Consider the following 26823-nt stretch of genomic DNA (forward strand, 5'->3'; position numbering starts at 1 on the left):
TTCCTGTTAGAATAGGTTTGGACAACACAAAGTCATTATCTGTTCCTCAGAATAAAAGGATAACTACAAATCTCCATCATAGCAAGAACTCTTTTAGCCTTAGAAACCCACCACCAAGCTCACTACCCCTTTTTTCCTCCCTTTTCTGTTTGGATTTGGTATATTGTAAGCTATATGGGAAGCCACAGCTACAAGTTGCTTCAGCGCACCACGGAGTCTCTCTTGCCATATTAGTTCTCAAACAAGTGCTCATTGATAACAGAACTGCAAGGTGGCTGAGGTTGGAAGGAATCTCTGGATATAGTTTAGTTTTGTCCTCCTATTCAAATGATTATCATGGTGAGAGTTGGCCAAAGCCATTACACCCTCAAGAAATATTTCAGCAGCTATCCTCACTTGCAGACTTCTATTTTGCTTCAAAAACACACTACAGAAAAGGTGCTAGACTTACGCCACCAGTATTTGAACTTCATGCCACACTGAAAGGATGAAACCCACCAACAGGGCTATGCCTGGATAAAAGCACAGCCTTCTCCAAGGCTAGCTGGGTACTTCTGCAAGATTCAAAGAGAAGGATGCAAACCACCGTTCCTTCTGACTAAGCACCCTTCCCGTTAACTCACTTCAATGGTACCATCTAGTGGATTACACACAGCCTGACAGCTTTTTGGTCAGTTATCTCTCACATTAGTTTTAATAGACAGAAATTAAAACAAAATCCGCTAATGCAATACCACCTGGTAATTTCTAGTAAAATGAGAGAAAGCAGGTATCACTCAGGAATAAGGCACACTAAGGAAACCTGTCATGTGCATTCCAGCTGCTGAAAGGCACTCCACAAGCTGCTTACCTAACTGATGAGATAGATACAAGCACACACAAGAACTGCTCTGCATTCTTTGACTACGGAATCAAGAAGTAAGTGTCAGCAAAACTACTAAGGTCAAGTCCTGCATATTTCACAAGATGCAATTCCAGAGAAAGGATGAAGATTCACAGATGAGTAAACGTTGAATCAGTTAGAGTACTACAGAAGTGAAAACCTCCATTCAGATCAGAAAGCCACTACAAATCTGAAGAACATATACCTTTCTATCTCCTGTAGCAGCACAGTCATTTCAGCAATTTCTTTCTTTTCACCTAATTCTAGCTTTTATCATCTCACCGAAGAAGTACTGTAGTTTTTCAGTGGATGTTTTTATCCTCTATTTGGGATTTGCATTGACAGCTTTGAAGCAAGATGGACAATCCTGACCCATGTCAGAGGACACACTTTGTACTCCAGCCTTCCTCACAGAAAAGGAAATGTTATCTTTCCTGACATTTTAGGCAGACTAACCAACAGGCAGGGGGCTGACCAGACATTTTTACTAACCTGTCGACCCTGCAAGAGTAGGCAAACACACCAAAGATCACAAGAGAAACACCCCGGAACTACATTGCTCTGGCAGTCAAGGCATTGAGTAGACTGGCTGCACCCATCAGACTGCACTAGCAAAGACCTGCAGCATGAAAAATACTGTCACTCAGTCTACAGCAGGCATCACCATGCAACACAACCTCCCTGGGCACATAGAATAATCTGGTTGAACTTTTATAATACTAACAAGCTCTCTGTTAATTGTGAGCTACACACAGCAGTAATAAAATACTGTAGTGCAGTCAAGTACCCAGGCTGCCTGAAAAGGTAACTAAAACAGGGGCACTTATAGTTTTCACCTGGGTTATAGTAGGGAAGTATACACTAATCCCAAGTTTCTTTAAAAAATAATTTGGCTTGATAAAGCACACTTGGTTTATGTTTAAACATAGATTTTACAAAACAAGCCGAACATTGCCAGGTGAAAAACAACGTAACAACAATAATTAAAAAAAAATGGAAACCAAAACAAAAAAATATGTATGCGCTTGTGAAAAAAATATGGGACAGCTGCAGACACATCTGATGTAGACCCAAAAACCATTCACACAGGTGATCAAAACCATGTTGTGCAGCAATTCCTAACCAAGAGGAAAGCCATGACTGTTCTGCCCTTCTCAGGAACCATGACGAGAGCTCTAGCACCTCGGGCAGCCACCACATCAGCATAGAAACACCATGCAACAAGGGAGGGCTTTCCCTCAGCCACCCTCACATTGAGGGGACAGAAACTTTTTTTTTCATAGAATCACAGAATCATTAAGGTTGGAAAATGCCTCCAAGGTCATCTGGTCCAACCATCACCCTACCCACTAAATCATGTCCCTAAGCACCATGTCCAATCCCTCCTTGAACATCTCCAGGGACGGTGACTCCACCACCTCCCTGGACATCCCGTCCCAATGCCTGACTGCTCTTTCTGAGAGGAAATGTCTCCTCATATCCAACCTGACCCCCCCCAGCACAACTTGAGGCCATTCCCTCTGGTCCTATCACTAGTTACCTGTGAGAAGAGGCCGACCCCTAGCTCCCCACACCTTCCTTTCTGGTAGCTGTAGAGAGCAATGAGGTCTCCCCTGAGCCTCCTCTTCTCCAGACCAAACAACCCCAGCTCCCTCAGCTGCTCCTCACAGGACTTGTGCTCCAGGCCCTTCACCAGCTTCGTAGCCCTTCTCTGGACTCGCTCAAGCACCTCCACGTCCTTCTTGTAGTGAGGGGCCCTAAGCTGAACACAGTGCTTGAGGTGCGGCCTCACCAGAGCACAGTACAGGGGGATGATCACCTCCCTGCTCCTGCTGGCTGCACTGTTCCTGATACAAGCCAGGATGCCGTTGGCCTTCTTGGCCACCTGGGCACACTACCAGCTCATGTTCAGGCGAGCTTTGATTAGCACCCCCAGACCTTTTTCCTCTGCACAGCTTTCCAGCCGCTCCGCCCCAAGCCTGTAGCGCTGTGTGGGGTTGTTGTGGCCAAAGTGCAGGACCCGGCACTAAGCCTTGTTGAACCTCATCCCACTGGCCTCTGCCCATCAATCCAACGTGTCCAGTCCCTCGGCAGGCCTTCCTACCCTCTAGCAGGTCGACACTTCCCTGCAACTGGGCATCCTCTGCAAACTTCCCTCCTCTATACATTTTTTTTCCTCCTTCCCTACACCTGATCCCCCAGCACAGCGGGCAACCCCAACCCGTTTCAATAAAACCCCAGCGAGCCCCCCATTAACAGCAGGCAGCAATGGCATCACCCCCCCCCCACCCTCTTTTCCCTTCCCTTCCATTCTTTCCCGTTTTTTCCCCTTCCTTCCCGTTTTTCCCCCTTTCCCTTCCATTTTTTCCTTTTTTTTTTCCTTTCCCTTCCATTTTTCCCTTCCTTTCCCTTTTCCCCTTTCCTTTCCCCCTTCCTTTCCCTTTTTCCCCTTCCTTTCCCTTTTTCCCCCTCCTTTCTCTCTTCCCCTTTTCCCCTTTTCCCTTTCCTTTTTCCCCTTCCCTTTCCTCCTCCCCTCCCATAACTGCGCATGCGCACACAGCAGAGCACGGCAAGCCCTTTGCGCACACCCCCGCACCGCCCCTTACCACCGCGCATGCGCTGCTGGACGCCATTTCCACCCCGCCCGCCCCCCCCCCTTCCCCCTCCTCCTCCGCCGGTGACGCGCTGCGCGTAAACAGCGCGGTGCCTGGTGGGAGGGGAGGCGTTGGGCGCAGGAAGAGGGCGCCGCCATCTTAGGCGCTCGGCGCGTCGCGGCGCGGCGGCGGGATGGCGGCGGACAGCCGGGAGGAGAAAGGTAGCTCCGGGGGACGGGCTGGGGGAGGGAGCCGGGGCCTGGGCCGAGCGGGTGGGGCGGCTGGGGAGGCTGGGTGCTCCTCGGCGGGGCTGTCTGCCCCCAGCCGGGCCTGCTCGGTCGCTGGCGGCGGGCCTTCGCCCGTGAGGAGAGCGGCGGGCACCAGAGGTCCGTTCCGGGGGCGGTTTTTGCGGCTTTGGGATGTGGTGTGTGGGGACGGGACGTTCGTGAGGGGATGGGGACGTGTTGCCCTAACAGCGGGCTCGGGGCAAGGTGACTGCAGCAGCGGGAGCGAGTCAGAGGGCAGCGAGGTTCGTTACGCTGCAGGCGGGTTGCTGCTGGTTATCCTCCCGCTGAACTATCTGTTTTTCGTCGTTTTTTTCCTTAATTTCCTTTATTTTTTTTCCTTAAGCTTTTCTGTCAAGAGACATAGTTACTTTGCCAAGCAGAAGCTGGGACTGCAGTATTCTTTGAGTGCTGTCTGCTCGCTGTTCCTGTCTTCCCTGCAGTCCTTTAAGCTTAGTGGGCACTGTGGGTAAATAAGTTTGAAATTAAAGAATTAAATGTTTCCAGGGTGACATATATTCTGAACGCTCAGAACAGCCTGTCAGTCTGTGGAAGCCGAAATGATCCACGTGCTGTCCGTGAGGTTATATGAGTCGGTCCTTGCTAAATTGACGACAAAGATATGAAAACATGCGTCAGATGTAGCGGGTTGCTGTCTGGTGGTTAGCGCAGATTATAGTAGTCTTATTAAAAAGGTAAAGCATCCTGGTAGTGATGTGGGTTGGTTTGCGTCATTCTGGATTTCTGTGGAACGCATTTAATCTAAAACTTCTTGCAGGATAGCTGGCTGTGAAATGCCGTTCACGAGAACGGTGAAAGTCTGCTATGTTTAGTATTTGTTGTGAAACCTTGGAAAATTCCTATTAGGTTTTGTTAGAGCTGATGAGTAAATTTAATCCTGATATTCGATTCTTAGCTTTATTATTGTAAGACTAAGGCTAGGATATATTTGGGTTGTTCTGACATAGATTTTAGCTGCCATTCTAGAAAAGCAGTGAAATTGAAATATGTACTACTGGATTCTTATTTTTTTTCTTATAACCATTTATCCAGATAGGCTTTAATTTGTTTGTGTATTTAGGATGTGTGTTGGGGTTTTTTGTTTAATCACTGACAGTGGTCAAGTTATGAGTAGCAGACAAGAAATGTTTTGATGTTTTGTATTTTAATTTGCTTTTAACTTGCTCCTCTGTGAAAGGGTGGATTATGATTGGGTAGCAGGTGTTAATAAACATTTGTTTGTAACTGAATTTATTTCTACTGCAAATGCAATGTTATTTCTGTACTCCTTCTAAAAGAGAAATGTTGTTTCACTGCTTAGGGAAAGTGGAAATAAATCTCACTGACCCTTTCAGTTTTAAATTGTGTGGTCTTATCCCCTCTGTTTGCCAACTCAGTTTCTCGTTTGGACCCTTCCTTGAATAGATCTAACTCTTTTGGCCAGCAGAGGAAAAACACCCTCCCCAGGTTACTTTCCTGCTGTTTCAGGTGAGTTAAATTTGTTCATGGAGGGATCCAACACACCCCGGAGTCAACATAAGATGAGTTGCAGGAGAGCCCAGTTGGGAGTGTCTGTAGTGAAATGGACCCATGTGGACCTTCCCCCTTCAGCAGTGATGAACTGTAAGAAATCTGTCCCTCTACTGTTTTTCTGTTTCTTTTTTTTTTGTGCTTTTCCTGATGCTTACCTTGATCTCTCTGAGATGATTTAGCTGATCAGGTTGAACGCTTAACAGTGACGGCTCAGCGAGCGGAATCATTTTATGGAGGTCAGTTGAGCAGTATACCTGATGCAGGTGGCAGATGGGAACTGTGTGGTCAGATTCCCGCTTTTGCATTAGCAGCTTGCTAAATAATTATGGAAATCTTGTAGGAGTCAGATGTATCACAGAAACAGGATATCCTTTGAATACTTTTTTTAGGGTTCTGACTTTCAGGCCCACCTAACCCTGAAAGGGTTTGCCTGTCATGTCAGATGTGGTTATTCCATAAAAGTTTTGTTATTTTCTCATTTATTTTTGAACCAGCTCATACCTGGTTCAAAATACCTTTTAACATCTCTGAATGCTACTGCAGTAGCTAGGTTAAATATAGTTTTCTCAAGCATGCTGTTGCCGCGCTAAAACGGAATGAAGGCTGAGGCTCAGTATTTGTAGTCTGAGGTGGGTGCTAAGTTTAATATTTTAATCCCAGGAGTCCTCTTTTTTGTTGGTCTCCAGTGACAAAATTTTGTGTTAAGAACTTGCCCAGCCCTTTGTGGGGAAACATGATGAAAGCCAGAAAACTGCAACCCATGTTTAGCAGTTGCACATCCATCAGCCTGGCTCTTACGTTTCTCATCGTTAAAAGCCACAATACTTGCTGTGGATATATACGTATCTACAAGCATCACGGTCTGGTCCCATATGAATTGCAATGTCGCTTTGTGATACTTGAATGTCCTCTAACTGTAAACTGCAAGGGAAAGGCTTGATCCATCTCTCTGCACCACTTCCTTTACATCATCTACAGCAGCCATGCAGTTCAGTGACCACTTCTACATTCCTCTGCCACAGAAAATGTGAAGACGTGCCAGCAGGGAGGCTAGCACACATGGTGACTTCAGATTCAGGTGTTTATAATAGAGAGAAAAATTATAATATTTACTTTTTTTTTAATACTAAGCTGTAAAACTCATCTTGTGGCACGGCTCAAGATTTTCAGATAAACAAATTGCCATACTCTGGATGGCTTTGTTTACTGCTTTAACCTTATTGTGTCCAGCACAAGAATACTGACTGACCTGCTGCTTTTTAACGTGCTACATAGTACCTTCTCCAGATACTGTCAGTAGCTGAATCCCTGGAATTTGCTCCACTTTCCTTTTTTGGAACACAGAAAATAGAATCGCTAACAGTAATATAGAGTGAAAGAGCTCAGAATTCCAGAGTCTGGGAGAAGTAATATGGGATTCTAAATTAATACTTTTTTCTATTATTTTTCCATTTGCATGCTTACATGTGGTCCAGTCTTATTTTGAAAGTGATTGGAATATTGATCTGCTGTCTTACATCTAATGAATCTCTTTACAAGAATCGCCACATATCCCCATTAGTTTCACTCAAAGCGAAGCAGAGCTGGAAGCAGTGACAGGTTTTAAAAGTTGTGTGACCAAATGTAATCATTTACTATCTCTAGCACGAATTTCCTTAACTTTTTGCCCTGGTGCTTAAAGTGAATTAGTTTTTTTTTTTTCTTTTCAGAGCAACTCAGAATTAAGTAGCAAATAAGTATTTCTTTCCACTTCTTCAGTGGCTTGACCTAGCTTATGGTCTTGATAGCTTATCAAGAGCACCCTTTTGTGGCTTTTTCCTTGGAGGTGAACCACAAAATTCCCCTCCTAATGCAGCAGTGAGAACAAAAATAGCAGGGCAGAAGAGAATAATAAATCTGCAAGTTCTTCAGGATTTGAAGTAGGAAGATCCTTCCTCTTTTCTTATGGCACTTCGGCTATCACCCACTCTCCTTTTTCTCTGTTTTTGTACAGGCTTTTTTGTTAGGCTTGCATTTTTAGGTCAGCTTTGTAAAGCTTACGTGATGCGAGGAACCAAGCTGGACCTTATTTAGGTGCCTAAATGCATTCTGTGACATTTTAGTTGTTTTATTGGGTTTGCTCAATCCAACCAATTGAAGTTGTGGAAAAAATCGAGACATTAAGTTTTGCTATGTGACAGATCTGTAACCCTAAAGGAAATGTTCTGGTTTGTAAATACTAGTTCTACTGTAGTTTGCATCTTCAGACTCGTTATGGTTGTTATTAACTCTTCTGTTTTCAGATGGTGAACTGAATGTCCTGGATGACATTTTGACTGATGCTCCTGACCAAGATGATGAGTTGTATAACCCCGATAGTGAGCAAGATAAAAGTGAGAAAAAGGGTAGGTGACTATGGTAGTGGATGTTCTATACAAAAGTAAATGACTTAAAATAAATAAGTCTGTCTTAGCAGGGTCAAAGTCTTTGAGCGGTTTTTATAACTTGCTTCAAAGAGTGAAAGAGTCAACGGAAGTCTTTATTTCACAGGGATGTACTCTTCCGCCAGACCTTCCGGACAAACATTTAACTAGGTGTCCTTTCATCATACAAACAGTTGTGGAGTCTGCCTTATCATGAATATATTTGCCATTAGAAAAAGACTGTATGGTTTGGTTTAATAAAGTGAAATGGAGCAAGGCAATCCTGAAGTCCCTTTCTGGCTCAGCTGGTAGTTTGTCTTTAGACCAATCCCTTAAGAATTTAATGTCCTCATATATAAAATTTAGAAAACACCTACCAAAACCTCAAGGATTAGTGGGATATCCTAAAGGATTGTAATACGCCCTTTTTAGAACATTAGCTGTTCCTAACAGGCAGTATTGAGTGTTGTAGCAAAGCTTACACCTGGAAGATGGTAAATCCCCTGTTGCTGTCACAGATACCGAAGTAGAGGAAGTGGGATTCTCTGCAGTTTTTGGTGTTATGTGCAAAATAACATTGAGCTTGGTATCTCTTTTTATTTAAGGATCAAAAAGAAAAAGTGACAGGATGGAAAACGCTGAAAGCAAGAGACAAAAACCTTCTCTGCATTCATCAAGGCAGATGATGCCAAAGCCTCCTAGTTCATCAGTTAGCAATAACAAGAGAATAGTGAGTACAAAAGGAAAGCCGATATCAGAATACAAGAATGAGGAGTATCAGAGGTCTGATAGAAACAAGCGCCCAGATGGTGATCGAAAGACGCGCATGTCAAGCAGTTCCAGGGATCCTTATAAAGGACAGCCAGAGAAGACTTGCATGAGGAAGAGGGATCTTGACAGAAGGGCAAAGTCTTCCACACCAGATGGCTCAGAGGTATTAAATGTTCTTGCTGCCTTATAAATAAAAACAATTATAAGACCTTTTATAAGGCAGATTCTCTTAGGACTGTGGGTGCATCCTGACAATCTTATATGTCCACTGATTCACTTTTTCTTTAAACATCAGAGAATCAGACATGATATGGATAGAAGACCAAGCAGATCCAGCCATTCTTCAAAAGAAGAGGTGAACTCTGAGGAGTATTGTTCAGATCATGAGACTGGCAGTAGTGGCTCCTCTGAACAAGGCAATACAGAAAATGAGGGAATGGAAGAAGAGGAAGATGATGAAGGGGAGGAGGATGAAGAGGTGGAAGAAGATGGGGAAGAGGATGAAGAAGAGTATGAACAGGATGAGAGAGATCAGAAGGAAGGAAATGACTATGACACACGGAGTGAAGCCAGTGATTCTGATTCTGAATCTGCCTCGTTCACAGATGGATCAGTCAGATCTGCATCTGGTTCAGATGCGTCAGGTGGGTGTCATTTAGCACACTAGTCGGAAACACCTTCCTGACCATGTCAAAAGTAAATCTTAGCAGCACAAGTCATTAAGATCTTAATTTTGAAAAATCGTAAGGAAGGAAGAATCTTACTGGAAAGTGGTCTTTCATTACACAAAAACTTGTGGAAATCAGGATTTCTTTGCTGAAGATTCGTATTGTTCTTGATTGCTTTGGCCTTACTGCTAAGTACTTTAGAATCTTAGAGATGATGTTTTCTTAGTTCACAGTTTCTTAGTGAATATTTTCCTTGTGGCTTAACTTCCCATGCAACTAATTTTAAGTTGGTGGTGAGCTATATATTCATGCGGATAAATGACCAGGTAGACTGGTACAGTCAGAGCACTGTCTTCCCCAGAGAAGGTACTATGTTAGATGAGCTTAAATAGTGGCTGCCTTCAGCATAATGAGTCTAAGTTGAAATGCTTAGCTATTAAGACAAACTTAGAGTGAGAGTAAAGTTCTGAGCAAAAACTAGAAACAAATGGTTCACAGCTATGTAGTGTAACCAGTGCTGACATACAGATAAGAGTTTTTAGTGACATAAATTTTGGAAGATTTGCAAGATTTCAAGTTCATGCAGACCTATCTTCCAAGTAAAGCTGAACGTTATTCCCCTTAGTTGTCTTTATACAACCAGACATAACGGGTTTGGATCGAGTAAGCCTTGGAAAAGGTGATTTCTGTATTGTAATTTCTGCATGGTGGAGAAATTGGTACTGTTCTGTTTCTTTGTTTTTTCAAATAAGAAAGAGGCTTACAGTCTCCTGTTGATATTCTTCTTACATAGTAGCTTCCTGGTCTAAAGTCTCCATGGGTGGCCTTTCTCCTTAACATCTGTCTTTAATTCGGTTTTATGGAGGCCTATAAGGTGTAATGAAAAGATAAAGATGTAATAATTTTTCAGAAAATGCCCGCAATATAACATAAATCTCTTTAGAGTAGAAAAAACAGCCTATGTGCCACAGTGCTTTGTTTTCCTATCTCTTTTCCTTTTGTTGAACTTTGAGAAGGCAAGCCCATGTCACTATCAGAGCTTGCACTCTGTGTTGCAAATTTGGCTGAAGGCTGGAGAGAACTAAACTTCCCTTACTTACTAGAACACCCAGGAGATTGTCTCAAAACTTTGCATGCAATTTCTAGATACGTGGCATTTGTCATCTTTTTGTGAATTGAAAACTTGACTACTTAGCATTTGCTTCTTCTGTGCATGCTGCTTATTTGAATTTTGCCTGCCACTTGATGTTTAAAATATTGCTGTTATTTGTTATATTTTTCTTTTTATTTTTTTAGATGAGAAAAAGAAGGAAAGGAAGAGAGCAAGAGGTATCTCTCCAATTGTTTTTGATAGAAGTGGAAGTTCTGCATCAGAATCCTATGCAGGTATTTTTTCCTTTTATTGCTTGTTGTCCTGACTTGCATCAAATCTTAATGTGTAATCTAAAATAAATGTAACTGGCTGTAGAGACTTATGGGGTATGTAGCTTTGTACAATTTGGTATTGACTTCTGGCATGTTGTGTGTGGATACCTTTGGGGGGGGAAGTAGGCTTTCTTGTTACTTTAATGCTATTCTGTTGCTTAAGTGGAATTTTCACTTTTTTTTTAAACTTGGAAGATGATGATTCAGTGACTAGTTTTCTGAGTAGGAAACTGTTCAAATACTACTTAAAAAAAAAAAAAACAAAAAAAAACAAAACCAAACAAAAACAAATCAAAACAAAACACTCGTGCACATTGAACAGTATTTTTTTTGTGTGTGTGGGTGCGCGCCAGAAAGCATAATTTGTCATGAATGAAAATTGTATGTGACAAGGCTGTAGAAATTGTATATTATCTCTATTAAAGCTCAATCTGAACAAAATGTACTTTGGCTAAACACAGGTTCAGAAAAGAAGCATGAGAAATTATCATCTTCCGTTCGTGCTGTCCAAAAAGGTATCATTTAAATTTGAATTTTTAATGCATGCCCCTAGCAAGCCATTGTCTCTGTTCATTAAATGATGTGTAAGTAGTAATGTTCCGATATAAATCAATTTGAGCATGTAATTATTGTGAGCGTAAATGAATCTTAAGCTACTTTTGCATGTGTTGAGACTGAAATAGAAAAATTTCAGCTGATTTACTCGTAGTAGAAACAGAAAAAGCAAAAAACGAGGTGCTTTCATTTGAACAGAAGAATGTTTCAATAGTCTCTACTGAAGGATTAATATTGATAAAAATGTTTCTCACTGTTCGTTCAAAGATTCTTAACAAAAGAAATAAGTCCTATATATCGGAACATCACTGAATTGTGCTGATTTTATTTTATTTTTCTTTATATGAACGTCTGAGTTTTAGTTTTGGTTTGACTTTCCCTTTACATTTTGTACTCTACAGCTTAGACTTCAAGTTTTGAGTTGGGTGGTTGACTGTCTTGATACATAGGTAGGAACTGGGTGGGATCTAGTGTATTTTGAAGGAAATAGCTATCTACAATGACAGCAACACTTTTGAAAACTGTAAATATTTACAGTTCTGCTTATTTGATGCTTTGTTTTTCAGACCAAACAAGTAAACTTAAATACATTCTCCAGGATGCAAGATTCTTTCTCATCAAGAGTAATAACCATGAAAATGTATCACTTGCTAAAGCAAAGGTAAGTTTAATTTTCTTCAAACTGATCACCTTGAGTATTTTGAAACACAACTTACTATAGAAAAATATACTGATTTATGCATTCTTTTATCCATTGCTCAGGTCTTGGTAGAGACAAGAATGAAATGTTTCTTGATTCTTTAGGCGTAGTTACTCTGCTTCCACTGTAGTCCAGAGAAGTTTCCAAACCATCAGTTATTTGTCTTGATAGAGTATGCTTAAAAAGGGGCCTTAAGCCATGGGAAAGTTAAGACTGGAGTTTATTGTGCTTCTGAAAATGTTGAGGGAGCATCAGGCAGTGGATAGCTGGTTCAAGAAACTTCCTGCTTTTTGAGAGGCATTTTCCACCTCTGCCTAACAAATCTCTGAGGTGCTATAGCCTGATGCTGTGTTCTGAATGTGACTCTTCACAATACTTTTTTGAAAAACTGATCGTTCTTAAGGTGAACAGTTGCAAAATACAATGAATGAATGGAGTGTTGCTATTTTTCCAGCACACACAAAGTTGAATTCTAAAATTCAGAAAGTAAATTAATAATTTTAAAATAAGAAATATTAAATAACATACTTAAAAAAATAAAAAGAATAAGAATAGTTCTTGTAATCAATTAATTGCATTTTTGTTCAGAAGTTACAGAAAATGATTTTGTGCCTTTTCTTAAAAATTGTTTACAGCTTTTCAAAAGTTATTGTTACAATTGTGTTATCATGTTATGGGTTAGGGACTGGCATTCTTTGATAAGTTCAGCACCATGGGTCTACTGCTTCTGATGATTTAGGGGAGCTTTCCTTTTCAGTGCTATGGTTCTTTTTATTTGGAATTTGCTCTGTGCATTGCGTCTTCCTCTGTGATCAGACAGGTTTCATAACAGGTAAGGGATACGCAGTGATAATATGGGATGGATCATCTCTGCTTGTTGATGCTGAGCTCTTGGACTCTGTAGCGAGCAGATTTGAGCACTTTGCCTGGGCCACAACATTTGTTTGGATGGGTGATCAGCTATCCTGGTTACTCTTCCTTAAGGACAGAAATTCTGTGGGTGGGATCTTACATGCATGTTCCTTACCGGAGCATAAAGTTTGTTTCTCTGGGATTCCTCCATGAAATCTTGGCAATGTGGTATTACGTTCTGTTCTGTCAGTACCTGTCAGCTGCAATAGAGGCCAAGTTCTGTCATGTTACAGAAGCAGAATAAAAAGGATGCACAGTTGTTTAATGCTCTGTGGTCCACCAGTGCATGAGAGGCAGCAAGGACATTTTGTCCCTGGCCATTTGCTAGGATTTAAAGGAATGTCCTGGGTGGACAGTATCTCTGGAGGTATTTGTGCCATCTTCCCAATGCCTCCTGAGGGTTGCAACAATTTTCTAGTTCCTATAAAGTTCTTTTTGTAGATATTTTGTCTCTTCATATATTAACACCAGCACTTTGCAACTGCATTGGCTTTGCAACTGCACTGGCTTTTGTGTAGCCAATGTAAGAAGCTAGTCTAACTCACAGTGTGTTTTCATGAACAGCCTAAAGCAATATACATCTAACTAAAAGCTAGTAACAGGTTAAAACGAAATAGTTCTCTGGTGACTGTATTCTAATGAATTTGGTCATCACAGAGTCAGATGACCAGTAATTGAGCACAGAGTAGGACATGAAAGCGTGTCTTCAAAGAAAAAGAAAAGGATAGGGAGGAATGTTTTCTTCAGCATCTACTGGAACATATTCTGAGGCTGAAGTTTGAGCAATATTAAACCAGCATAACCATCTACTCTGTGCTGGTCCCAAGAAATGGGCTAGGGAGCTGATCTTGCTGAAAAATAGTGCAACAAGCTGGTTATTTTACAGCTTGGCTTGGTTGATAGCCTGAAGCAAGTGTTTATTTTTTTTGTTTTGTATAGCTGGACAAATGGTTCATGAAAGGTAAAAGTCAGGATTTAGCCAGTGGTGATGTATGGGGCTGAACATACTGCTTTGAGTTGTATTGCCAATTTAAAATGTTTGTCTGGTGTCTTTTGTTTCTGGCCATTCGCTAAAAGAGTTTCAAAGTCTGCAAGCTGCCTTCTGCTAATCTGTCAGGCTAACAAGGTTATTGGACTCTACCTGCCCACCTTTTATATGGATGCTGCTGTTTTTTCCTAGTATGTGTATATTCATAAAAATACATGAGTTTCTAAAGTCACTTAAAACAACTTAAAAATACTAAAGACAAATGTTCTTATGTTATCTGTCCATCATAATTACAAACAACACCTTTATGAGTGGTCTAAATGCATCTGCAGTGTTCATAAAAGATGGAAAAGCCATTTTTAAAAAAACTTTTTTTTCTAAAAGCATTATCCTAGGGCAGGCTAAAAACTCTTTCTGAAAGAGTGATTTTAGCAATACCATTCTCTTTCCATTATCTTTTATCCCAAAGCACTAGTTCAGTCTTGTTACCCTCCCCTAAACTACATACTTGAAATCTTTCAGCTAAATCACTTGAGATGAACTCATGTTTTGGTGTTGGGGTGGGGATTGTTTTGTTTTAGGGAGTATGGTCAACGCTTCCAGTGAATGAAAAGAAGCTTAATGCTGCATTTAGATCAGCAAGGAGTGTTATTTTGATATTTTCTGTAAGAGAGAGTGGCAAATTCCAAGGTAAGGGAAAGTTAGCTTTTATCAAGGTAAGTAAAAGTGCGATTTTATGTGCAGTAGCTTTTCTGTTGTCTTCGTTACAATTCATGTGAAATCCTTCAGGGTTTGCAAGACTTTCTTCAGAATCCCATCATGGAGGATCACCTATACACTGGGTGCTGCCTGCAGGAATGAATGCAAAAATGTTGGGAGGTGTCTTTAAAATTGACTGGATTTGCAGGTAAATAACTGTTCGTTTATGTTTCTGCTTAGTAACAAGACCTAATATCATTTTTATGTATTACTCAGTTGACTGTTGATAGCATGAAAATTCATTTCAACTAGAGAACTGTTCTCTGTCCCCTATACTCATGGCCACATGTTACTGAACTTGGGATTCAGGTCTGTACCTGATGTGCACTACAGCAAATATTTTTTTCTGCCGACAGTTAATTAGTTTAGAGATTTTTACCACTTGAGTGTTTTCCTTCACTGATCTCTTGCCCTGAAACTAGAAAACTATTCTGAAATTTTGGAGGAAAATCAACTGCTCACTCGTTAGACAGCTGTGGAGAGTGTGGGGAGGAATCCTGTAAGGATGTTTCTATGTTTTACTGACATGGTGGCATCTGGCTGAACATAGAAAATGCTACTGCTCTAAAATAACGTATGTAATAGATTACATTATGAAGTATTCTCTACTTGCATAATACGTAGGATGTTGGTTGATATAACTGATTGTGTTGTAAAGAAGTCGTCTATCAGTCCAGTGAGATGCTGCGCGTAAGCACTTGTGCTGATGAATAAATACAGGGGAGGTGACACTTCAATTTATAGGAAAATTGAAGCTGGAAAGGACCATAGGAAGTTATCTACTCCAACCTCCATCTCAAAGAGGGTCTAGCTTCAGAGTAAGATTAGATGCTCCAGGCCTTATTTCAGTGACATTGCTATAAACAGTATGTGTAGATACCACCTCATGTAGAGACTGATCAGCATATTCAGATTGATTGCTTATTGTACAACCTCAATATTATACAAATTTCTTTAATGACGAAGTGTTGGCTTCAGTAGTTAACACTGGAATAAGACAGTGAAATTTTCCATTCTTCAGGTATTAATATGTGCTAATAAATCTATTTAGAGACCTGCTGGTAGATAGGGTAACAGGATTTTTCTTTTTATAAGGTCCTATAGTATGCGTTATTATTTTTAAGTAAAATACAAAGGCAAAGCTGTAAATGATACCACTTGCATATTTAGGCGTGAATTGCCGTTCACTAAGTCTGCTCACCTGACCAATCCTTGGAACGAACATAAGCCAGTAAAGATTGGACGCGATGGACAGGTTTGTTTTCTGTTGTTTTTTTTTTTGCTTAATAATTCATGTCTTCTAGTGCTTGCTAAGTTTGTACGTACAGAAGATCTCAAATCTCTTCAGATCATTTACTTGTAGAGTACTGTGACAAGGGCAAGAAGCTTATTTTTAGTATTGTTGGGGGGGAAGGAAACAACACAATATAATGCCAATGTTGTTGTCTTTGTGATGGAACAGTGTTCGGTGCTTCAAAACTGATATTTTGGGATTGAAATGTAATGTGTCTTGCATTGTATGGTGTGCAAACCTGTATAACATCAGTTTTTAAGAACTGGTGTTTGCAGCTGTGTTCTGCATTGCATTTTTCTTTTTTATTGTATTGCTTGGGGTGTAGGCTCTACCATTATAAATTATATACTAGTAAATTGTAAGTGGGGTGGCTCTTTGTCTTGTCAGATGTACCAGAGTGCAGGTATGTTGCTGCTGTAATGAAGTAACCACGCCTTGATTTAAAATAATGGGTTCTGCTTTCTTAAGGCAAGATGGGAGTTGCATAATCCCTATACTGTATGGAAAATGTTAGACTCCATGCATTATTTTTCCCATAGACACTTTCACTTTGTTAGGTAGCAAAAGTAAAATGGTATTTTCTGTCATGTTCAAGTGTAGTGTGATCTAAAAAAAATTATTTCAGTTAACTTTGATTCTGTTAAATGGTCAAGGAAACAGTTATTTTTAATGTTTCGTCCCCTTCACTATAGAGTTGCAGATAAGGGTTTTCCATTTTTCATAAAATTGCTGTACTGCTAGTTACTGGGCAAGCATGCTTGTTTTCCCAGCTTTTCAACTCAGGTTATTTTATTAAGTGGTTGTTATTTATCTGTTTATATTTTGTGTAATCCCCAATGGATGTTTCTTCTGATGATGCATACACTTTCCCTCAGAACTCAAGTGAGCATCTGTAATATCCTTCACTAGGGTGTTCCACAGGTCTGCTAGTCACCAGGTTGCGAAGTCCTTTTTTGGATTGTTTAGCACCTGTCTCCTCTGCTAGTTTAATTTTATGGCCCCAAGTTCTTGCTCCAGAAAAGGGTGTCAAGTTGATTTTTGTCTGATGTTGAGTTGTTTGGAGGAGAGGGTTGCTCCCATTGTAGCTCTTGTTCTCCACACCTCACAAATTCCTCCTTCTTTTTCCAAGGCTGAAAGTCCCCACTCATTTGGTCTTTGCATACAGGAATTGTTCCACACATGCAGTTAACCACATCACCTTCTTTGAAGCTTTTCTGGTTCTACTGTCCTTGTCCCTGTCCCCCGTGCCTTTTTTTCCCCTTCAGAAATGCACTCCATATTCCAGGTATGGGTGGAACATGGACTTCCAGAGTGGTATAATGATTTTCTCATTCTGTGTTCCTGTCTTAACAATCCTGAACACATGATTTGCTTGTTTTGACTGCTGCCGAGCGTTACCCTAGTATTTCACGGATCTGTCGTCGACTAAAGAAATCATTTTTTGAGTGGTAATAATGAACTTCATCAGGCCATGGCTCTGTACGTGAAGCTAGGATGGATTTTTCTCGTACGTGTGTTGCTTTTCTTTCTGTAATAGGTGATCATTTTCTTTGTGATGAAAAACAGTCCTCTGATTTTGTAGCAAAACAGTGGTGTGGCCTGTCTCATGGGAAGATATGGTTGCCCCAAGTGTTGGACTAATTTATGAAAATTCTAAGTAGTCCCTAAAGAGTTGAAGGTAATGTAAGTGAATTTTGCTATGTCTCGAATCATACTGAAATCTCTTCAAAGTGTCTATTTTTTTTAAAGTGTATATTGCTAATGTAATTGAGGAGAGTTTCTTTTCTTCGGTTTATAAACCACTACTGAACTTCTAACTAATTGTAGGAGATTGAGCCGGAATGTGGAACCCAGCTTTGTCTTCTGTTCCCTCCTGATGAAAGTATTGACTTGTATCAAGTCATTCATAAAATGAGGCACAAGAGAAGAATGCACTCACAGCCCCGATCGAGAGGACGCCCATCCCGTCGTGACCCCGTTCGGGACGTGGGAAGGTTAGAAACGTTCTTTGGACTGATAATAGGCACATGTGTCAGAATAACGTGATGGAGGAATGTGATTCGTCAAAGCTTTCCCTGCGATAAAGAAGAGAGAAAATCCTCAAATCAAGCTGCATGGACAAGTTTGTGGCTTCATTGAGGATTTCACATGGTTCCCCGGTCTGTCATTTTTCAAGAGGAAAATGGGGATCTTTGCTTTTGCAGAAAAAAAAGCTCTAAAAGTGCTCTCTAGTTTAGACTAGATCATTTATTGAGATAATGCAACATGTAACACTAGCTGTAGGTAAGCTTGGATTTATTATGAGCAGGCTAGATGGAGAGAAGGAAATATTTATATGCCAAAAATGTGTTAATATCTTGTAAAAGCCTTTTCTTTCAGGTGTGTCTCTGGATAAGCCTTATCAAATATGGGACTTTAATAAGGATCACTTAGAATTTTACAGAAGATGCCGCCTCATTTTGAGGATAAAATATTTAAGTTATTTTGATATTCAAGAGGAGCATTATTGGGACTGTTTCAAATTGTGTCACCGTGATGTTTTAACCCCATTGCCAAATATTCTCTAACATGTAACCACTGAATTCACACATCTTGCTGAGCTTCTGAAAACAGTAGGTTCTTTCCAAAAGGGATCGAGTGGCCCTTGGAGACCCGGCAACAAACCAAACAGAATGGCTGTTGCTGTGTCTGTATATACAACCTTTCCAGATGCTGGCAGTACCTGTGGACTTAAAGTATTTTAGAGGATCGACATGGTTATTGATCACTGCTATATGAACTTAACATCATTTTCCAGAAAAAAAGGGGGTATAACTTGTTACAGAATTGGAGAAGTCTTTGCAAAGAACTGATATTAGCCCTTCTGCCAAACACCTTTTCCCTGTGTAGCCATTTTGCATACAGACTGATGTATGGTTTGGGCTGAAACCTTTGGTTGTTTCCTCTTTGTGGAAACGTCCTGTGGTAGGTACAGATACCCAACAAGAGTCCCCTTTTCCTTGAGCTTAAAAAAAGGACACTATAACGAGTAGGTAGGAGGAAACCTGGCAGCGCCCCCCTATTTTTGGCTTTAAAGGACTGAGCACCAAGATGGCTTGTGAAGTTAAGCTAAGAGGTTTCCAGTGCAATAAAGTATATACAAGTGAAGGTTTTGCAATGGACTGCAAACTATACATATAACACCACCACACCTTCTCAAGCCTGCCAGGGCCTCCATTTATGTATGTGGCTTACAGCTTAAAGTCAGTAGTTGGACTACTATATGAACTGTTTCTATCATAATTTATACCGGTCGTAAATGCACTCTCAAAACTACAAGAAAGCGGTATGTTTATTCTTTAAACCAGCTTCTATTTTTCTTGATCTGATTTTGCTGTAGTTGCAACTGCTTTGGTTTTTGGGCTTTTTGCTCATAGTAGAGATCTGCTTTTGTTTTAAAGAGCTTAGTAACTGGGTATGGTGGGCTTTAAAAACTGAAGTTGGGAAGGGGGAGGAGAAATGACTTTTCATAAAACTAAGAGAAAGCTGTGTGAGCTCATTACTCAGCAAGCAAGTTGCACAGTAATTAAGCATTATAAGAAAGTGTCAGTTTCATGTCTTTGTCATAAGGAATGATATTGCTGGTGGGGGATGAGGGGTTGGATTGTAGCTGATTTGTGTTTAGAAACACCTTTACACTAGCATTGAAATCTCCCATTAATGTTTATGTACCTTGGTGGAGCAACATTAGCAGCCAGTTCTCAGTTCTTTTTTAAGCATAGTTCTTTATTAAACATAACAGCAATGGGAATGTACATGTTTTATAAACAGTTTGCCTTTCTGAGAGTGAGATTCTTAAAGATACTATCTATTCCATAAGAGAACTATTCTGTATTTAAAAAAAAAAAGCCCTAATTAATTATCAGGAATTTTAAACATGCCTAAGCTTTCTGTAAAAGGCACTGATATATTACTGGTAAATTGCTTAGAACAGAATTTGTTACAAATAATATTATTGGACTACGAAGCTAGCTAAGTGGCAGTGAAAACCAATTTCACAATAGCATGCACAGTTTTATTTATAAATGTTATGCAAATAGACCTCTTATAGAATTATTCACCCCATAGCTAGCAAAGTAATGTCTGTGCCTTTTGACTGTAGTGGTATATTTTACCGTTTACTTTAACTGTATGCAGTAATGTAAATTCTGTTGTCCAATAGGTTGGTTCAAAATGTAATGTGAAAGTATAATGCTAAAGCCTAAGTCTGAATTTGTTTCAGACAATTCTGTTACCTTTTGTTTGTTACAAAGGTACCGTTGGTAGAGTTTCTTCCATAACTACCAAGGCACCTGTAACCAAAAGCTAACAGGATGGTATTTAATCAGAGTGTTGTATGTAATTGAGTTCAATCTTAAAGCTTTAGAATAATTTGAAGCAGATGAAGTTCAGAATGGATAAGCGGAGAGCATGGGCAGCTCAAGCTATTCCTTTGAGGTATTCTGCTGTGCCGAGTGCTCCAAGCAACCTTGTTTAATTTCTGATATCTAATTTGTATAGGCGTCGACCAGAAGATTATGATATTCATAACAGCAGAAAGAAACCAAGGATTGACTATCCCCCTGAATTTCACCAAAGACCAGGTTAATATCTTACTATGAAGATTTGTGTGCACCAATTCACAAGTGTTTTCTCTAGTGCATCCTCGTGAATTCTAAAAGTAAACTTTTGGTATGGTTGGGGTGTAAAAATGGAACTTGTCCCGAGTGCTGCCTGCTGGTTTAACCCACTTCTTGCCAAAGTCTAGTGGCACTAAGCTTCAATGCTTTGAGAAAAATAAGTTAATCTAGAACAAGCCCTTCTAAGAATTTCAGAATTGTGGAAATTGTTGTACATGGTTCTCCAAAATCTTTGTTAATGTGGTATTTGAAATGCTTGCCAGTCACTAGGATTTGCTTGACCTACTTGCAAGTGCAGTAATCATCAAATTAAAATGTCTCTCAGAAATTTCCTACTGGGAAAGTTAGCCAAAATAGCCTGAGTAGTAGGCTGTATTTAGAGACAGTAGTAGACACTCAATTGTGTTTCCAGAGAATTTTTTTTACAAGTTTGATATGAGGAAGGGAATAGGAACACTGTATTTTGCAAGAGGCTCTAATGATGGGTTTGGGAAAATAATTTTGCTGTTTTCTAGAAAGAAATGTTCACAATGGTAATGCAACAACAATGCTTATAATATTGGAGATTTTTTTTGGAAAGCAAATATTACAAAATGGTTGGTTGTAATCTACAGAGACTTGCTTCACTAGTGTTAAAAATATAAATTCCATTATTTCACTAGTAGATTTCTAAATCTTTCTTAATAATCTGCCTTTATCTCTCCAGCTTGACTGCATTTGACACAAAGTATGTTGTTGCTTCTCCCTGTCTTTCCAAAACTATTATTTAGAGTACAGAACAAAATTCTAAGAAATAATGAAGTTCAAAACCATTGTTTTATTAGCAGCATAGGCATGCCTGGTGTTTTGCACCATTTTGCTGAGCTGTGGAAAGTTTACTTCCTGGAATTTACTAAAGGTGTAATAATTCTTTGTCCTGGACAGCTTTTCCAGATGGTTTTACCTTGTTTTTAAGTTTCTGTTTAACTTTGTATTCAAAACCTAGGAAATCAGCTTTGAATGGTGGTACTCTGGGCAACTCTGTACTGAATGCATGGTTAATAAGTAGCAGTGGCCATGGGTTGACTGTCAGGGCACAGTACCCTTCAGACCTCTGGGCAGTTCCAATTAATTTGAAATAAATTTGTCTTTGCACAGATTTCCCCTTCCATATTTGTACTGTGTGCAAGCTTCTGTGAGCGCATATGAATATATATGCGCACACATTTTATATATGTATATTTTTTTGTTACTATACTATTTTTCTTTACTGTCTACAAGAAATTGTAAGTTTGGGATTATTTTGAAACTGAATACAACAGGCATTACACTGTGTGCCAGCTACCAAATTGTAACAAGTATTACAAAATGGAAGGATAGATTCTAATAAGTATATATTTTTTAAGACTGTTATAATGAGATGGTAAATTAAATTAACACTGCTTGATGTTCGAACAGGGTATATAAAGGATCCCAGGTATCCTGAAGTAGACAGGTAAGGTGTGTTCATGCTGTTCACTTTATGTCCTGGTAATTTGTCTGTGTGGATAACTTGGATTTAGTTCTGCAAATTTTTATTCCCAACAGACGATTTTCAGGAGTTCGACGGGATGTGTTTTTAAATGGGGTAAGTTGGTGCATGTTGATTTTGTGGGAACACTTTATATTCAGCTTTCAGCACTTCCAAAGAACACCAATCACAAATATTAATATTATTGTCTTTCATTTTAGTCCTACAATGATTACGTGAGGGAATTCCACAACATGGGACCACCACCACCGTGGCAAGGAATGGTTTGTGTCTTGTTCAGCTCTATTTTTCTCTACAAAATACGGCTTTTCTGTGCCCCACTATGGGAGCCTAGTTTATCTGAACTGTGCCCACCTCTTTCCTTTTCCTTTTCTGTAATTGTGTAAAATTTTAAGGAGGAAAAATTACTTATCAAGTATCTTGTATTTTTATTTTGCTCTCAGCAATAGTCCATCATTCTAGTAAGTTGTACAGCAGCAGGAATCTGTGTTGGCTTGAGCCTAGAAGGAACTGAAGGCTCTGAGGAAACTGCAGATCCTTTCTATAGGAGGGTGTGATCACAAGAGGGTGTGACCAAATTCTGTATTCAGCTAAAGATTCACTGTAACTGGCTTTCTTTCAGACAGCAAATGCATCAGAGGTGGACTTGCTGCAGAGTCTCACAGAATGGGCTGGTGTGCTCAAGTGTTATGCAGTGGCTTGATTTTGGCTATGGCAATGAAGCATGAAGGAAAGTAGCAGACTGTACTGAATAGCATAATCCAAATAAGCCATGTCGTATGGCAGCCTCCACTGAAATGCACTTTTTTCCCAGTCAGATAAGCATGTGTATGTGCACGCATGTATACAGTTACCTACGTTGAATTTAAGTACAAGCAAAATATCAGTTACATTCACTTCTGGTTTTGTCATCCTGTGAGGAACGATAGTCACTAATCGTGGTTATATTTTGTTATTCTAGCTCTGAGTTGAGTCTGGATTTTGGGTAACTGCAACAAGCTTTCTGGCTCTTGTTGTGTATATGGTGAACGAGCAACAGGCTGTGCCAGATGTAGAAATGCTGTTACAGCCTCTAATTTTTCTCAGCTGTAACACTGCTCTCACTTGCCATAACTGAAGGTCAACACATTTTTCAGACTGGGAGGAAAATGTTTTTTCAAACCTAGCTAAACCTAGAGATGCTCCTGTCCTTTCTCCCTGGTCTTCCCCATTCTGCATGCTGGCCAAGTAGTCATCTTAAAATCCAGCACTTCCACCTACTTCATTTATGAGCAGCAATGCATGCAAAAATGCTTTAGTAATATCTGAAAGAAATACCTTACTGATTAAAGAGATGGAAGAGAAGCCAAGAGATGCTTTGATTAAAATAATAATTAAAAGAATCTGCTAGTCTTTCATTAAATAATTTGTCTTGCAGAGTAAGCTCGTTCACTTAAACTAGGATATATTGATAAGGAATGGCACCAGAAATTTTATGTGAGAATTTGTAGGTTTGGACAAAAAATCATATTCCATATGCATAGATCATTAATAAGAATTAATAAAATGAAGTTGTAAAACTTCACCTAGGGCATCAAGTTGAGGCAGGTATTGAAAGGTGTGTTTTGGGTCTGGGGAGGGTGTTGGCCAAACTTGTAAAAAAGCATTGATATGGTCTGTGATTTGCTTTTTGGCAGTAAAGCATAAGAAATGTTCTGCTATATGGTTAGGAGACTGATCAGATTTAGATGCCTGTGTTAAGTGGTTTCCACCTGAATGAAAGTAACCTCTGTTCTTAATTCCCAGCACTAAGCTTTGGGTACATATCTTTGTTTTAGAACATTCAACACATTTTATGTTACTTTCTTGTAGCCACCGTATCCAGGCATGGAGCAGCCACCACACCACCCTTACTATCAGCACCATGCACCTCCACCTCAAGCTCACCCTCCATACTCAGGACATCATCCTGTACCACATGAAGCAAGATACAGAGACAAACGAGTAGTAAGTGTCCACAAAGTCAGGGGGAGACAAGTCTGCAGGCTAGAGTAGGAACAGGAGGAATTTAGAGTACAGCTGTAACCCATGACTTGTTGACTTTGAAAATATGGGTCTTTAAAGTACATTTTATTTTTCCTTGGAAAGGTCAGTCTACATGACTGGCTAGATATTGATTGGCTAGATATTTCCAGCATCTTTGAAAAGCCTCTCTCTCCCAGGTGATATAAAGTGCAGAATTACCAGAATGTGGTCTCGAAATGAGTCATTTGCATAAAATGGCATCTGGTTGTCAAGCTGTGAAGCTTTTTTCTTGCTGAAGCCCAGTTTGAATAAGAACATGGCTTTATGTCACTTCTTGCAGTCATGCATGACAAATTACTTTCTCTTCATTAGCAGAAAAGTTTGAGTTTTATAACTTCTATGGGCACATCAAAAAACAGACCAAATTAATGAACCACTTCTGTTAGCAGGCTTTGAAGGCTTCATCTTGCTGGTATCTGGCATTTGGATCCCAATTTACATATTTTCTACTTGGTGCACAGTAGAATCATGGATCTATCATGTTGGCCTGTGGATGCGAGAAACTTTGTGAATGCTGGGCATAGACCTATATATCTATAAATACATATATTTATACTGGGCTTTCCAAAGAGTTAGAGCTAATCCTGTGGATAAGGGCAGGGAGGGGATTTTCATCTGGAAAAGAAAAGAAACAACTGTCCTTCTATCACAGCACGACTATGACATGAGAGTGGATGACTTTCTTCGCCGCACGCAAGCAGTTGTCAGCGGTCGGAGAAGCAGGCCTCGGGAGAGGGACCGAGAGCGGGAACGGGACCGTCCTAGAGATAACAGAAGAGACAGAGAACGGGACAGAGGCCGTGATCGGGAAAGGGAGAGAGAGAGGATTTGTGACCGGGACAGAGACAGAGGTGAAAGAGGTAGATACCGAAGATAATCTATCTGGAACCAGTGCTCACTTGAAACAACAAAGCTTGTATTTTTTTTGTGTGTTTACAAGTAGTATATTTTATTTCCAGCTGTCTACTTAAAGTTCGTTGTGTAGAAGGATTTATAATGACCCTCTTTATTCCAAGCATGCAGTGAACTATGAACTGGAAAAACTCAGATCAGCCAAACATAGAATACGCAAAGCTGACACAACTTGACATCTCTATTGGAGCAGAATGGGAAACAGTTAAGAATGTAGATACTGATTAATTCTCAGTAAGTGTTCATTTACTTAGTGACTTCATTCTAGGTTTTTGAATACTGATGGAAAACTGCCATATTTTTTTGCTTTGATGTTTCCTTCCTGTAGTTTCACATGGTTCGGTGGGAGAATGCTGCTATCAAGTATGCAAATATTGAAGTATGATTTTTGACTGTATGGCAGTGTTGTAGCAGCCTATCTTTTTCTTCTGGTTTTTAACCCTGTCTGTAAAGTCAAGTGTTTTTTCAGTCTTCAGTAATGAAAGCAATATTAAGAAGACACTATTGATACCTAATTTTTAACCTTTTTTAAAAAAAATCTTCCCAGTTCAGTAACATTTGGTCAATTCTCTTGTCTAGTCTCCTTCCAAAATATACACATTGCTTGGAATGTTCACAACCTGCGTGTGTGGAACCAGAAAATATTGCTGTATTCTACATTGCTACCATTTTTTATATAAAAATAAATTGATAACTATTGAAATGATTAAAACTCCAGATTGGGTTTCTTGGTCTTCTAAGCTTGCCAGTTTTGATGAGCTCTGGCAGTTCTAGGAAGGTATTTGTGTTCAAAAATAGTTTAAAGGTGCTTGCAATGGGTGAAATTAATCCAGAAGCATGAATTTAGTAAAAGGACTACTGCAATAAAAGGTAATTGCTTTTCTGTTTCCACAATTAAGTAGTCAACTTACGTAGCTCTAGCTGATCAGAGCTATTAAGGCCTTGCATGTTTTAACTTAAAATGTTCCTCAAGCTGATAATAGGCTGTCTTCAGCCATAATCATACCTGTCTACTAATGGTGCATTAGTCCTGTCAAGTCCAGACTCCTCATGTCTTCTTTATAGTGATTACTGCATCACTTGTTGTTTGTCTTAAATAGGAAATATTTGAAGCTAAATGCCAATGGTGTAAAACTGTGAAGAAAAGTAAAACTTGCAGTGTATGCTGTTCAGTGTCCGCAGCAATTTCCTAGTTCTCAAAACATCTGCATTAACTACGTGGATTCTTTCATAACCTTTCTTCAGTACTTTGTTCAGTATCTTCTATGTAACAAAGCCAAATTGCAGCAAGTGCTTGGAAGTCCTCCAACTCCACAGCACTAAATTCTGCAGCTCTGTTTTAATAAGCTGCAATATAGGATTTACCACAGTGTGGCAGTTGTGGAAACACTGTCTTCTTAGAACTGATTTTAGTCTACACATTGCAGATTGCAGTCTACACATTGCAGATTTTAGTCTACACATCTATAGTAAACACGAGCAAAAAATCTGACGTCCATCATGGAAACATTTTTTTAATACTACAAGAAGCTGAACTCCCTCCAAACCATTTGCTTTGCACTGAGGATTAGATCAGCATGTCAAATTCAGTATGTTTACTATGGCTAATTGGAGAAATTCATCACAAACCACCCTTGTTCTGAGATCTTTCTCTGCTCCATTTAGAGATTATGGAAAGAAGAGGTGTTGCAGTTTTTTGCTGTTTGTATGTTTTTAATTTTGACTCTTTAAAATTCAGGTTAGATAAGCTAAATTGCTCTCACTAAGTAGTTGAAAAGAAGCACCTCTTCAAAGGGCAAAGTGCTGTATTTTCCCATGTCCTTTGTGAGCCCTAGTGTCTGCACAAAGTTAGGAGCCTTGCTGGCCTTACTGCAAAAGACCTGACATCCTCAGGCAATCTTCTGCTGGCAA

The 26823-nt window shown here is 39.8% G+C and overlaps 1 protein-coding gene across 5 annotated transcripts; it reads left to right on the forward strand.

Moving 5' to 3' along the window:
• Positions 1-3579: 3579 nt before the first annotated feature.
• Positions 3580-26087, forward strand: YTHDC1 (YTH domain containing 1). 5 transcript variants are annotated; one of them, XM_035323564.1, is made up of 18 exons: positions 3580-3698; positions 5250-5384; positions 7577-7678; positions 8302-8630; positions 8763-9111; positions 10432-10521; positions 11022-11075; positions 11682-11776; positions 14297-14405; positions 14505-14622; positions 15645-15729; positions 17596-17762; positions 20308-20390; positions 21864-21900; positions 21993-22032; positions 22137-22199; positions 23788-23922; positions 24653-26087. In XM_035323564.1, the coding sequence occupies exons 1-18, from the start codon at positions 3671-3673 to the stop codon at positions 24875-24877; spliced, it is 2244 nt and encodes a 747-aa protein (XP_035179455.1). In that variant the 5' UTR covers positions 3580-3670; the 3' UTR covers positions 24878-26087. The 5 variants fall into 5 exon arrangements, with proteins under 5 accessions (XP_035179455.1, XP_035179456.1, XP_035179457.1 ...); XM_035323565.1 differs by lacking the exon at positions 11022-11075; XM_035323566.1 differs by lacking the exon at positions 5250-5384.
• Positions 26088-26823: the final 736 nt, after the last annotated feature.

Source organism: Oxyura jamaicensis, chromosome 4 (assembly GCF_011077185.1).
Source record: "Oxyura jamaicensis isolate SHBP4307 breed ruddy duck chromosome 4, BPBGC_Ojam_1.0, whole genome shotgun sequence".
Classification (NCBI taxonomy): domain Eukaryota; kingdom Metazoa; phylum Chordata; class Aves; order Anseriformes; family Anatidae; genus Oxyura; species Oxyura jamaicensis.

Excerpts from the sequence above, each read along its gene's own strand:
- YTHDC1 (XM_035323564.1), top strand. The coding sequence starts at position 3,671 with ATGGCGGCGGACAGCCGGGAGGAGAAAG. Across the intron at positions 5,385-7,576 it reads CCCTTCAGCAGTGATGAACT|ATGGTGAACTGAATGTCCTG; the intron begins GTAAGAAATCTG and ends TTCTGTTTTCAG. Across the intron at positions 22,200-23,787 it reads CACCACCGTGGCAAGGAATG|CCACCGTATCCAGGCATGGA; the intron begins GTTTGTGTCTTG and ends ACTTTCTTGTAG.